This window comes from Dendrobates tinctorius, unplaced genomic scaffold (genome assembly GCF_039654945.1).
Source record: "Dendrobates tinctorius isolate UK_male_01 unplaced genomic scaffold, ASM3965494v1 ptg000060l, whole genome shotgun sequence".
NCBI lineage: Eukaryota > Metazoa > Chordata > Amphibia > Anura > Dendrobatidae > Dendrobates > Dendrobates tinctorius.
Genome location: NW_027361728.1, coordinates 82,180,057 through 82,194,728, shown reverse-complemented (window position 1 = coordinate 82,194,728; position 14,672 = coordinate 82,180,057). Strand labels below are relative to the sequence as shown.

At 46.3% G+C, this 14,672-nt stretch overlaps 1 protein-coding gene across 3 annotated transcripts in view; it reads left to right on the top strand.

Annotated features, from left to right (window-relative positions):
* XRN1 (5'-3' exoribonuclease 1) overlaps positions 1–14,672 on the top strand; it is a 216,361-nt gene that overhangs the window by 38,780 nt on the left and 162,909 nt on the right. For all 3 annotated transcript variants that reach the window (XM_073579098.1, XM_073579099.1, XM_073579097.1), the window contains exon 4: positions 7,162–7,271. In XM_073579098.1, the coding sequence (XP_073435199.1) occupies positions 7,162–7,271 (110 nt within the window). The remainder of the gene's footprint in view (positions 1–7,161; positions 7,272–14,672) is intronic.

Below are 14,672 nucleotides of genomic sequence, written 5' to 3'. Positions count from 1 at the left end.
CCTTGAGGTTCTTCCTACCCGGGCAAAAGTGCAATTCGAAATCGAAACGGGCGAAAAATAAAGACCATCTTGCTTGTCGTGGATTTACTCTCTGTGCCGATTGGATGTATGCCAAATTCTTATGATCCGTGTAGATCTTAAAAGGATGCACAGCTCCTTCCAAAAGGTACCGCCGCTCCTCCAACGCCATCTTGATGGCCAAAAGCTCCCTGTCACCAATGGAATAATTCCGTTCCGGAGTGGAAAACGTCTTTGAGAAGAAGCCGCAGGTGACCAGTCGCCCGGAAGGAGCTCTCTGAGAGAGTACGGCGCCTGCCCCGATAGCAGAGGCATCCACCTCCAAAATAAAAGGTTTGTTAGTCTCTGGGCGGTGAAGGACGGGAGCAGAAGCGAAGGCTTGCTTCAGAGCTAGAAAGGATCCTTCGGCCTCTGAGGACCAAACGTGAGGGTTGGCCCCCTTGCAAATCAGAGCGGAGATAGGAGCGGTGAAGGACGAAAAATGAGTGATGAACTGCCGATAGTAATTGGCGAAACCCAAGAACCGTTGAATTGTCTTGACTCCATGAGGTTGTGGCCAGTTGAATACGGCTGACGATTTCTCAGGATCCATGCTTAAGCCAGAATCAGAAACGATGTACCCCAGGAATGGAAGAGAGGTTTGTTCAAAGGAGCATTTCTCCTGTTTCGCATACAGGCGATTCTCCCTCAGGCGCGACAGGACTAGACGGACACTCCTTCTATGGGCAGACAAATCTGGGGAAAAGACCAGGATATCGTCCAGATACACTACCACGCAAGAGTGCAAGAGGTCTCGGAAGATGTCATTCACGAATTCCTGGAATACTGCGGGAGCATTGCACAAGCCGAAGGGCATGACCAAATATTCATAGTGGCCATCCCTGGTGTTGAAAGTGGTCTTCCATTCATCACCAGGGCGAATACGGATGAGATTGTAGGCCCCACGTAGATCCAGTTTGGTGAAAATTCGTGACCCCCGCAACCGATCAAACAGCTCAGGAATGAGAGGGAGCGGGTACTTGTTCTTGATTGTGATGTCATTGAGGCCCCGGTAGTCGATGCAAGGACGAAGAGTCCCATCCTTTCTCTTCACAAAAAAGAAGCCTGCGGGAGAGGAAGACTTCCGGATGAAGCATCTAGCCAGATTTTCCTGGATGTACTCGGACATGGCTTGGGATTCGAGAGGATTCAAAGGATAAATTCAGCCCCGGGGTGTAGTAGCGCCTGGAATAAGATCGATAGGGCAGTCATATGGACAATGCGGGGGCAGGTTCTCTGCCTCTTTCTTGTTAAAAATGTCCGCGAAGGACCGATAGGCTGAAGGCAAAGCCGCGGGTGCCACAGGAGACCTAGGACACTTGATTGGCTGAACGGGAAGTAGGCACGTAGAATGGCACGACTGACCCCATCGAAGAATGTCCCCAGATCGCCAATCGAGAACGGGCTCGTGAGTCCTTAACCACGGAAGGCCTAAGAGAAGCGTGTGAGATAGCGAGGGCAGTACAAAGAAGGCAATCTTCTCCCGATGTAGAGCTCCGACTTGTAATTCCACCTCTTCAGTGACCAAGGTAACGACCTCCCGCAGGGGAGCACCATCGATTGAAGCTAGCTGCTGAGGAGACTCCAAGGATCTGACAGGTATCCGCAACTTTTTTACCGCCTCAAGCTGAATGAAGTTCCCGGCAGCCCCAGAATCAATATAGGCAAGCTCAGAGACGCCGGAGGAACCAAGATTCAATAGGACAGAAATGGTCAAGGGTAGAGAGGTATCACTAACACCTAGGGAGGCCTCTCTTACCTGTCCTAGGCGGAGGCGTTTCCCGGTCTCACCGGACATGAACGCAGAAGATGAGAGGCACTGCCGTAGTAAAGACAGAGACCCTTGTCGAACCTCTCCTGGCGGCGCTGCTCTGCCGGTTTAAGGCGATCTACCTGCATAGGTTCAGGCGCCGGGGCAGAGGAGGTAGAGCCAAATTGCAGACCGGAGGGGCTGCGTGTTGCTAGAGGAAGAAGGGGAAGTCTTCTCTCCCTGGCGGACTCGCAGGAGCGCTCCTGGAAGCGCAAGTCAATGCGAGTCGACCAGGGAAATGAGATCCTCCAGGGGCGTTGGTGTATCCCGACCCGCCAGCTCGTCCTTGATACGAGGAGACAAACCCCACCAAAATGCTCCCACCAAGGCCTAGTTGTTCCACCCAAGCTCAGACGACAGGGTGCGAAACTGAATGGCATATTGGCCCACAGAAAGAGTACCCTGGCGGAGATTAAAAAGGGACTCCGTGGTAGAGGCCAGGCGTCCCGGTTCATCAAAGACCTTGCGAAAGGTCTCTAGGAACGTGGAGAGCTGGGAGACCACTGGATCGTCACACTCCCAGAGTGGGTGTACCGGGGCTTAGCTAAACGGGGCGATGGCTGTGATATAGGTGCCTGTACAGGCGCAGCTGCGGCAGACTGGAGAGAGAGGAGACGGTTATCCACCGAGGCCATGTAGTTTAAAATATGGCCCTGAGTATCGCGTTGCTGGGCGAGCTCGTGCTGGAGCCTGGCCAGTTGTGATGCACTCCCGGGATCAGAGGGCTGTAGTGCTTATAGCCGAGATTCCATGGTCTTCAAGAAGGCCATGAGCCGGGCCTGGTTGTCCCGTAGGGTTGCTAGTTTCTTCTGGGTGGTTGCTGAGGTACCAGCGGGGTTCATGGCCTGATCGTACTGTTACGATCCCCGAGGGTGAACCCACTGGACCACGGCAACGAACCTCCCCTGGGCGAGCGGACCAGGTGGACCACCCCCTATACAGGGAGTGTTAGGGACAGGCCCAGGGGAAACAATTACCGCGGCAGCTGGTATCCAGGGCAGACGGGGGAAATCAGACAGGTGGTAGGCAAGGAAGCCGGAAGAGCGGTGAGAGCAAGATCAGGAAATGCGGAGATACGAGCAGGCACGGAGGGAACCTGGGAACTTGAGCAGGACGGGGACACCGGGTGGTACGGCTGGAACACTGGGGTACAGGCTGGACGAAGACACTGGATAGCACGGCAGGAACACAGGAGACTGGACCGGGGTAGAACGGCAGGAACACAGGAGGCTGGAGACACGGGATGGCAAGGCAGGAACACTGGAAACACAGGAGAGAACAGGTAACACGGATGGGAGTACAAGTAAAGCAGCGGGGAGTGGAGGGAGCAGCGGTGAACGCCAGCAAGTGTGGGGCCAGAATCACAAGGAAGTACAAGTGACGATCAGGCAGCATCACTAGGGAGCGACGACCTGATAAGGGAGAGTGGGGAGGAGCTTCCGGGCCAGGACCCTCCCTACCATAGAGAGGAACGGGGGGAGCGGCCGGCTCACAAGGGAGGACGTGCGTGGCGAGACCTGCGGGGAGCGCGCGCCCGGGAGGAAGCGAGCGCCATAGTCCGGACAGGAGAACAGACGGGAATGTGTCGGGAAGCTGCAGGCTGGTAAGTCTGACGGGGCATGGGAGGCGGCGGCGCGACAGGAGAGAGCGGCGGCATGACAGGTCAAGGTTTGATTTTTTTTTTTTTTTTTTTTGAGGATGGGTGTTATGGTGGCATGTTTGAAAGCAGAGGGGAAGGTACCAGAAGATAGGGATAGGTTGAAGAGATGGGTTAGGGCTGGAATGATAATGTTCGTGAGGTTGGGGAGCAGGTGGGAAGGGATGGGGTCAAGTGCACAGGTGGTGAGGTGTGATTTGGAAAGGAGATGAGTAAGCTCTCCTTCAGTGGTGTTGGAGAGGGAGGTTATTAGGGAAGGGCAGAGGTCTGGTATGTGGAGTGGTTGGGGTCGTGGAACTGTAAAGGTTTGCCTTGTTTGGTCGATCTTGTTTTTGAAGTATGTGGCAAAGTCGTCAGCAGAGATGAGGGGAGTAGGAGGTGGCAGTGGTGGGCGGAGGAGAGAGTTAAATGTGCTGAACAGTTGTTTTGGGTTGTGGGATAATGAAGATACGAGGTTTGTGAAATAGGTCTGTTTAGCAGAGGTGAGGGCTGATTTGAAGGCAAGTGTAGCTTGTTTGAAAGCAGTGAAGTCGTCTGGCAGGCGTGTTTTCTTCCAACGCTGCTCCGTGACCCTGGATGCTTGTCGAAGTTTTTTTTTATGAGGTTGTTGTGCCAGGGTTGCCTGTTGATTTGTCGCACTTTGTCATGCATGAGAAGGGCGACTGAGTGTATGGCTAATGTGAGGGTGGCGCTGTAGAAAGCGGTGGCACTGTCTGTGTAGTGGAGTGAAGATATGGAGGACAGAGGTAGAGGAGAGTCTGGGATGTCTAGGTGTGCGAGGTTTCTGCGAGGATGTGCTAGTGGCTGGACATGGGGGCAGGTGAGAAGGACAAGGATGAGAAGGTGAGTAGATGGTGGTCAGGGGGAAGGGAGAGGTTGCGAGATTAGATAGGGAGCAGAGGCGGGTGAAGATGAGGTCTAATGTATGTTCATCTGTGTGGGTGGCTGTGGAGGACCACTGAGTAAAGCCCCCGTTACACACTGCGATATCGCTAGCAATATCGCTGTAAAGTCACCGATTTTGTGACGTTGCAGCGATATTGCTAGCGATATCGCTGCATGTGATACTTACCTCCGACCGGCTCCCCCGCTGGTAATCGCTGATCGCACGAGAAGCTCCTGGACCATTCCTCGTCGTCCACTTCCTGCGGCGCTTCCTGCTGTGACGACGAGCGACGCGTGGAGCCGGGCGGAAGGACGCAGGATCGCCGCGTCTGACAAGTAAGTAGCGATCCCCGACCCCAGCGATGTCGCTAGTGAGATCTGCCTGAGTGGTAGCTCACTAGCGACCACCCAGCGATTCACCAGCGATCCTGACCGCGTCATGTCGCTGGTCGGGATCGCTGGTGAGTCGCTAGGTGTAACGGTACCCTAAGTCCAAAGGATGAGGTAAGTGACAGAAATTTGGAGGCTGGTGGGTGTCAATGGGGATGTTGAAGTCCCCCATGATGATGGTGGGGATGTCAGCAGAGAGAAAGTGGAGGAGCCAGGTGGAGAAATGGTCGATGAAGGCAGTGGCTGAGCCCGGTGGTCGGTATATGACAGCCATTTGGAGATTAGAGGGAGAGTAAATACGGACAGAGTGAACCTCGAAAGAAGGGAGGATAAGGGAGGGTGCATCCATTTCGCACGGATGCAAAAATGAAGACGCCTGAGCTGCTCTATGAAAGGAATTGAAAGAGTTAGTTTTCCTTTGAGAACTGGAAACCATCGACAGAATCTATTCAGCAGGAAAACCTACTGGATTCTACTGCTAGGAACCCATGCTCCCAATAAAAGATAAACTGTTATGTAATATTATTGCATACATTTACATATGTTTTCCTCCAATGACATAGATGCATATTACTTATCTTCTTACACATATGCAGTCTTCACCTCATACCTCTATAATAAATATTCAGTGCTAATTTGGTCATTAAATAGTTAATATATTTGTTAAAGGGCATCGTCATCTATATGGCATGTAGGTCATATGAAGCTGAAGAAAATGACACCTTCATCTTTGCGATCCAATGTCTTTTTCCAGAGATATCCACTCTCTTCTTAATAAGTAAATGAGCTGTTAGATCTATGGGCCGGACGCTGATCCACCTGAGAATCTGCCTCCAGATCTCCTTATATGTGAAAGGTGAGTTACCAGTGTGAGACATGTAGATCAGGAGAGCAGAGTCATTACACGTCTCACACTGGTAACTCCCTCTTGCATTTATAATAATTTCTGGAGGGAGAGTCTCAGGGAGATCAGTGTCCGGCCCATAGATCTTAACAGCTCATTTACATATAGGAAACCGTGGATTTCTTTGGAATAAGTCATCGGATCGCAGATATCAAAATATCATTTTATTCAACTTTCTATGACATGTGCCCATAAAGATGGCTTAGAAGGGTTGAGCTTACTAACAGATTTCCTATAATTCAGATGTTCCATCAAGTTTTTTTTATTGGACATTTTCATGAGATTTTATTATGTTTGTGATTGGTTGGAAATACTATATATTCCAACTATATATGAGCAGATCGTTTCTCCTAACTCAGTCCTCAATCTAGGTCTGTGCCTTTTGGCCGTGGACAGTAGTTGTTCCAACTTCCTTATCCTCTGGGGTCTCAGGCCGACAAAAAGTCACGTGTTCATTGCACAGATTACATCACACCAGGCTTTCGCATCACACGCTGGGGGACCCAGAAGCTTGGGACATTATCATGGCTTCTGTCCACGGCTAAAGAGCACTGGACTGGCCTGGGGTTGTGCGACATGATCTGCTCATCTCTAATTCCTCCTGTATGCCAGTTGCCGATAACTACGAAAAACGACAAGTCCATGCCTTTTAAATGCGTTAGCGGTAACGCTTGTTCTGTGTGATTCTTGAGAGACTATTGCAAAGTCAAATTTCTTCAGTCTATAACAAACAAGTGCGGGACCGAACGTCTGTGAACCCTGTTATTAAATGATTGTCTGCCAGGTCTGGTCTGTGCGCGCCACATTTCGATGAGCTGGTAATTGCTTTTTTTTGTAACTAGTTAATTTCTGCTGTCCAGCAGAACCTTTTGAAAGAGGACCTAAAGCAGGTTGTATTGTATATTTGTTTGTTTTTTTTTTTAACACAAACATAACAATGTACTTCAAACTATTTTCTAAAATATAACTATTAAAGTTATATGTTAAAAAAAACAAGGTTTTATACAACTCACTGTATTTGTAAATGTATAAGTTCCAAGAGAGCAGCTTCCATTTGGCCCGGTAGTACGGTGTGTGAATCAACAAGTTCTTGCTAGGAATTGCAAGATCACTATTAAAATGTTGCTGTATATAGGATTTATTGCCGTATATGCGCTCAGCGAGTGTAGATGTCTGGCCACACACAGGAATACAGTGTCCAGCATTGTCTGCTAGTCCTGGCTATAATAACTGTGCTGCATAGGTGTTTCTGTCTTTCGGGTTTACCAGAAATCATATCAAAGCCAAGACAGCAAGCCTCCTCACACGTGACACTGACCATACACCTTTTTGTACAAAAAAAAAAAAAAAAAAAGTGTGGTAATTTTAGGAAGACCTATTTGTCTGAATCTGTTACTTGTCTTGCAATATGATGATCTGTGCTGCTATTGACAAGCCTCTCCCTATATATACTTTTAGGTACGGAGTTCATGGTTCGCCTACATGAACATCTGAAGTATTTTGTAAATATGAAGATCTCCACAGACAAGTCCTGGCATGGTGTAGATATCTACTTGTCTGGTCATGAGGTTAGTTTGCTATACACAATCCAGTTTTAAAGTGTATAAGAACATGCAATTGGGCTGTTACTGTGTTGTTTGCATAGTATGCAGTATTATTCAGGCTTTGATGCGCTTCCGCTAGCTACAGATAGATTGGAATATCCTGTAGAGATGGGCGAACCCGAACAGTAAAGTTTGGCGTCTGTACCGAACACCTACTGTTTGGCCACGGACACCGAACACTGACTTCCTGTCATGTGCATCACAGCGTGGCAACACCGCTTCTGATCAGTGGTGAACATTGGTGTCAGCCGACGGAACTGCTGCTCCCTTCATCCGACACCTGCTGCCGCTAATAACAGTGAGAGCAAGAGCAGCAGATGGAAGTATTCATCAGCCGCTCCTGCGCTATAAATAAATAAATAAAAAAAAAAAAAAAAAATGTCGTCGTGGGTTCCCCTGTATTTTTGCTAACCAGCCAGGAAAAACTCACAGCTATCAGCTTCAGCAAGGCTGGTTATTAGTGATGAGCGAGTATACCCGTTGCTCAGAGATTTAGTTTCTCTCGACGCAGCTGCATGATTTGCTGCTGCTGGACAGGCTGAATACATGTGAGGAATGCCTGTTTGTTAGGTAATACCCACATGTATTCAGGCTGGCCAGCAGCCGCAAATCATGGAGCCGAGGCGACGAAAACTAAATCTCCAAGCACACCAAAATACTCGGACGACAACTGAGCAACGAGTATACTTGCTCATAACTACTGGTTATCAAGAATAGAGGGGTCCCCACACTGTTTTTTAAATTATTTAAATAATTTAAAAAAAAAAGCGGCGTGGGGTTCCCCCACATTTTTGACAAGCAGCCTTGCTAAAGCTGACAGCTAGGGGCTGGTATTCTCAGGCTGGTAAGGGGCTATGGATATAGCCCCCCCCCCCCCCGCCTAAAAATATCAGCCCGAAGCTGCCCAGAAAAGGCACATCTATTAGATGTGCCTGTTCTGGCTCTTTGCCCAGCTTTTCCCACTTGCCTTGTAGCGGTGGTAAGTGGGGTGATAGTTGGGGGGTTTGATGTCACCTTTGTATTGTCAGGTGATTTCAAGTCCCAAGGTTAGTAATGGAGAGCCGTCAATTAGGCACCCCCATTACTAACCCCATCGTCACATTGTAAGAAAACAGACACCTAGACAAAAGTCCTTTAATTGAAAGAATGACACAGTCTCCTTTAATAATCTTAATTAAATCATACTTATGACCTCGCCTAATTCCACCGAAGCCCTCGATCTCCTCTAATAAAACTAAAAGAAAAACACAATATACCATACCTGTCCGTCGTTGTGTCCCACGCTGTAATCCATGTCTGGGGGATAAACCGTTTTCAACCTGGACGGTGCCAAGATGCGACCGTCCATGCTGAGAACTGGCGACTGAGTGGCTGCAAGCGCCGTCTCAGTAACCAGTGTAACAAAATGTCCATTTTGCGCAATACATGTGACACAAGTTTTCAGACCGTTTACTTCTCTGCAGGGCTGTGGAGTCAGTAAGCAAGCCAAACTTCCGATTCCTTAATTTCTAGGACTCCTGACTCCATGGCTCATGTTTAAATCATACATTTACTGTAGTAAAATGGTAACATCTGGCTTTTACTCACCATTATGATACAGTAATCAAGCTATTTAGAAAGGACATAAATATATTTTTTGGAATATAACTTTAGAACACAAAAAAATTAATGAATTGTAAATATACAATATACTATTTAGAGAGTGGAAAAAATACAGTTTTCAAGAAAAACGTACTGAATAACATTTGTGAAGTCTATGAATTTGTTCTGAGAAATAGTATCGCCTCCATCAGATCCTCCTTCATTGATGACCTCAAACCTAATCTAATTATTTTAAGGCTAGAGAACAACCTCTACACTAACTTGGGTTGGTGGCAAAGCAGTAACCACATGGGCAACATCTCTAACAATTTCAAGGTATAAAGGAGATGCCCCATACAAAGTCAGTTTTGATGAACGATTGAACTCTTCTACTTCTTTGAAAGCAATTGTAAATTTTGCTGAAATATGCTCAATCTGTTTGCTATGGGAGTGGAATCATTTTCACTGCGACAATGCTTTCCCTGCTCCGTGTCGTTCAAGCATTTTTCAAAACTAATCTCTTCATCTGATGAGGCTGAAGATACGGCAGGAGTAGCACTGGCCGCACCCGAGTCCTCTTCGCAGTACTCATTCTAACTGCTACCTCAATCAGTGCTTCTTTTCCTTTAGTAAGCTGTTGATCATCCTGCAATATACGATCACTTAGGTCCACATAAACAGCTGCCAGAAGAATTATCTTTTCTTTTAACAGTGTCTCTCTCCGTTTCATTGAAGCAGCAATGCTATCTGTGATTTAATATATGTATAAAGCCCACTGGCGCTTTTGACAGACTCCTGGTTTTCTGGCTGCTAAGTTTGGGTGACAGTAACCACCTACTGCCAGATAATGTAGAAAAAAGTGTAAAAGTATATTCCAAACAGTGCTCAGAAATGGGGGAAAGGAAAGAAAGAAGAAAAAAAGGGAGAAGAAATGTCCTCCTGCAGGGTTTTGCAGTAAGTGTACCACAATACTCCCGCTGAGTTTAAAATCCCACTGCGAGAGGGTGTCCTTAATTTCACAAAAGTGCTAGTTGTATATAGGTCAGGATACCACCTCACGTAAATTAATGCAAATGCATAAGCATATAGTTCTATACAACAAACTGCAAATAATGCCCAGAATTTAGGTTGTTAGGAAAGCTGGGTACACTGATCCTAACAGGAAAGCTGGGTACCTTGTGTCCAGGGCTGCAGTGTATTTAAACAATACATACACCAGATTGCCAGCACATGTGTATAAATACTGTTGCATACAATTAAACAAAAAAGCTCAAGCTGTTACCTTACCTTGGATTTTAGTGGCTGGAAAAGATGGGTGCGCTAAACTTGCTGTTACTTTAAGATATGAGTGCACTGTGTCCAGCCTGTAGCGTAGAGAGATGGCGCTGTTTGTCTATAGTGAACACGGTGGTGTCCGTCCGTGCCGGTCTAGAAACACACGCGACGCTGGTGGAAGGAGTCCATTGTGTCGGTGTACAGTGACCCCCCCCCCCCGCCAGGAGCCTCCAAGGACACGCGGCGATACTGTGGAAGCCTTGTGGCCTGAGGGGGTGGGTGGAGTTAATTGAAAAGTAACAGGTAGCTGAAACAGAGTAACTAGTTCCTATACCCTCCCTGCTCTGACCTATGTGAGTCTAGCTGTAACAGCACGTTGCCGTGGATCTATCTGTTTAAGGATTTCAGGGGCTGTATAAGGCTAAGTTTGGGCAATAATATCATGACCATATGCTGCCCCAACCAGTGGCAGGTCTGTAGAACAATATTGCCATTTGACTCAAGTGGTAAAACCACATGTATTAGGGATGGTGACATCACCCTCCAACCTGAAATCGGGTATATGAGAATATAAAGGGTCCTAATCCTACGCGTGTCGGTAGGTACAAGAAAGCGTTTCAGCTCAGGCAATTGCTCAATCATTAAGTAGGTGCTGCCCCACCGAGTGGCTTGATCCACAGTTGCCCTTTTTCTAGCCCATCTCTTCAAGATTGAATCAATTTTAGGTGTTCTGTTGGCAGTGAACAATTTCCTCACTATGCCAATCAGAGTTCCATCATGTCCCTCTTGCAGACTATCTCTTATTGCCAGCTACGGTGTGTGCACAACACAGCGCATGTGATGAATATGAAAGCGCTTTGAAGCAGCTTCAGCAATATCATCTAATTGTAAAGTATCATTTTGCTGTTCTTCTATAGTAATATCTGATTGTTCCTCAGTTACAGGACTGTGGCCTTCCTTCTCAAATATACTGAATCTGAAGTTTTCTTCTAGCTGCTGTTCACCTTCATTATTTTCATTCATCAGTTTACTTTTACTTATGTTTGACGAATTGTCAGTTAGAATAGCAAGAGCCTGTTCATTTTTTTGAGGTCATAATCTTGCAGAACTTTTTGCACTGAGGCCTGGAGAAACTGGCTGGTGTGATGAGCTTTAGTATCTTTTACTGCCAGTGTCTTGGTAACAATTTTCTTCAAACATAGAAAAAGTGTGCAGCATTCACCAAGGCATGTTAAATTTCAGTTCTTTATTGGGTGAGTTTCATATCAGATGGTCAGGTACATAGGCATGCGGAGGAGTAGGGGAGGAAACAAGGGGTTCTGCTTTCTTGGATCTAATCCTTATTAACAGGGAGGAAATGGTTGAGGAGGTAAAAGTGGCTGGGACCCTAGGAGGTAGCGACCATGCTATTTTAAATTTGTTTATTAAACCACAAGCAGTTATATAATACACACATTTAGTATATGATGATCAGCTTGATACAAAATATACATATGCTCAGATAACATGAAAATGTGAAGCATAATGTGTACATCAGTTGTATATAAATAACGCAAAACATAATACCAATTGAGTCACAATAGCATTGTGTTTATTATGTCAATAATAAAACCTGCCTAGCTTCTAAACTATATCTACGTCTACAAAAAACATAAACTATTCCGCAGCCTACTTCCACATAATGAGCTGTTTACTGTGCGAGATCTCTGGTCTGCAAAGTGAGGTGAGAGGAGTTCCACCTCTCCCAGATCTTTTCGAATTTACCCGGGCACCCTCTATTTTGATACAGCGTACGTTCATATGGGATAATTGAATTTACCAAAGTAATCCAGGACCCAAGAGAAGGTGAATTCCCCATCCACCGCAATGCTAGTACCTTCCGTGCCATAAACAGTGTCTCCCGTAGAAAAATCCCAACATAATGACCCCATGCCTCCTGATCCCACACTCCAAATAGACAGATCAGTGGCTCAAGGGGAACAGGGGTTTGTACCAAAGATGTCAATAATGTCACCTCCCCCCAGTATTGCACAACAACAGGACAGTACCAGATCATATGGATAAAGTCTGCATCTATTGAGTGACATCTCAAACATTCCGATGACTGGTATCGGCCCATCTTAAAGAGTCGAGTTGGAGTCAAATATGATTAATAATATACAATTGTATCATCCTGTTGTTGGCAGACGGAGATACCCAGATTGGTGACTCCAGGATTTCTTCCCACTCCTCACCCTGTGTATCTGGGATGAGCCTCTTCCATTTCTTCTTAACGGAATCTAAGGCACATTCTGTCCCCACTGACAACATATATGTATATAGAGAGGAGATGAGACCCTGAGGGCCCTGTGATTTGAGGATCCCTATCAAGGGTAGAGACGAAATGGCATTATTTATACCTATGCATCTCATGTGCGATTGAAAAGCTGACCTTAGTTGTAAACAACGGAAAAACTGGGATCTCGGGACGCTGCGATTAACTTGTAAATGCTCAAAGGACACCAAAGTCCAATGATCATATAGATCACCTTTTGTAGAGCCCAAAACTCAGCAGATGGATGTTCAAGTAGCACCGGAAGGTAGTCATTATTCCATAAGGGCATTTCAGCTATAATAACCCCAAATCCAACCACCCCTTTAATCTGTCTCCATATCGATCGTGCCAGACGAAGCAAAGGTAACAGTCTCGAGACATTTGTTTTCCTCATTTCCAAAAAAACCCAGTGGGCAACTAATCCATGCAGCATGAAGTAGATGACTCTGAGTTTGGGAGATGACCACCAGGCATCCATGTACTTATGGCCTTGGCCTGTCCAGCCAAATAATATAAAAAGAAATCAGGTAACGCTGCCCCCCCTCCCCTCTTGGGCCTCTGTAGAGTGGTTAGTTTAAGTTTAGGCCTGGCTTTCCCCCAAATAAAGGATGTGGTTTGGGAAATCAGATTAGCAAAAAAGGATTTAGTGCGGTGGTGGTGCCCATGTTGAAGAAAGTAATTAATCTTGGTGAGTAATATCATTTTAATAAAATTAATACATCCGGCTACAGACAGTGGAAGTTTACCCCAGATCGCGAATTTACCTTTGACCATCTCCAGCAATGGTTGTATATTGAGTTGCAAATCAAATTTACTACCCTGAGAGACATGAACACCCAAATATTTAAAACTGGTTACAATGGGCAGTAAGGAGAGAGTCTCAAGTCGTGGCATTGGAGTGTGGGAAAGAGGCATCAAAGCGGATTTCTCCCAATTTATATATAGGCCAGAATATTTACTGAATTTATTTATAGTAGTGATGACTCCTGTCAGAGTCCCCTCCGCTTTGTCCATAAATATCACCATATCGTCAGCATTATAGGCCTATGGTGTCAGTCCGACCTGCCATTTCTATACTAGCAATATTAGGGGAAGATCTTATACGAATTGCCAGGGCCTCAATAGCAAGAGCAAAAAGGGCCGGGGAAAGGGGACACCCCTGACGAGTTCCCCTATGCAGTGAAAATGATTCAGATATGGAATTATTTACAATGACCCGGGCCTTGGGCTTCATGTATAAAACACTGACCCATTTTTGGAATCGATCACCGAATCCATAGCTCTGCAAACACGCACGGAGAAAAGGTCATTCAAGAGAGTCAAAGGCCTTGGCCGCATCCAGCGATGCCAATGCCCATTCATTATCTGGTACCAGAGAACTATATTGAACCACTGACTGGACCCGTCTGATATTAATGGAGGTGCTCTTACCAGGCATCCAGTTTGGTCGGAGTGTACAAGATCTAGTATGACTGAGTTCACTCTTTTGGCCAAAATTTTTGTAAAGATTTTATAATCCACATTTACTAGTGATATGGGCCTATATGATCCACAATCTAAAGGGTCCTTCCCCTCCTTTTTAAGAACTATTATATTGGCCTCATAAAAGGACTCCGGCATGCATCTCCCCTCCCAAATCCCACGAAACACTGTCAACAAAAAGGGCGCCAGTATATCTTGGTATTTCCTATATAATTCCACAGGAAATCCATCCGGCCCAGGGGCTTTCCCGGAGGCCATGTCTTTTATGGCATCCTCTGCCTCCTCCAGAGTAAACTCAGCATCCATAAAGGCCTGTTGGGAAGGACTCAGCACAGGAAACTCTATATCTGACAAATAATTTAGACACTCCGGGCCATCCACATCAGTCTTAGAATTGTATAGTGAACCATAATAGTCAGAAAAGCATTTCAGTATCTCCTCAATTGAGGAAACCAGAGTACCACCCGAATCACGAATCTGTAGAATTGTGTTAGTCGCATTATGCTGTCGTACTAAATAAGCCAAGAATTTGCTTGCCTGATTCCCCATCTCAAAGTAACGACCATGCTATTTTAGAATTTTGGATAACTTGAGGCGGAAGACCTGTGAAGACTCAGACATCAAGGTTAGATTTCAAAAAGGCAGATTTTAAGGGATCCCGAAAGAGAGTTGGAGGGATCCAATGGCTGGATATCCTTAAAGACAAAAATGTC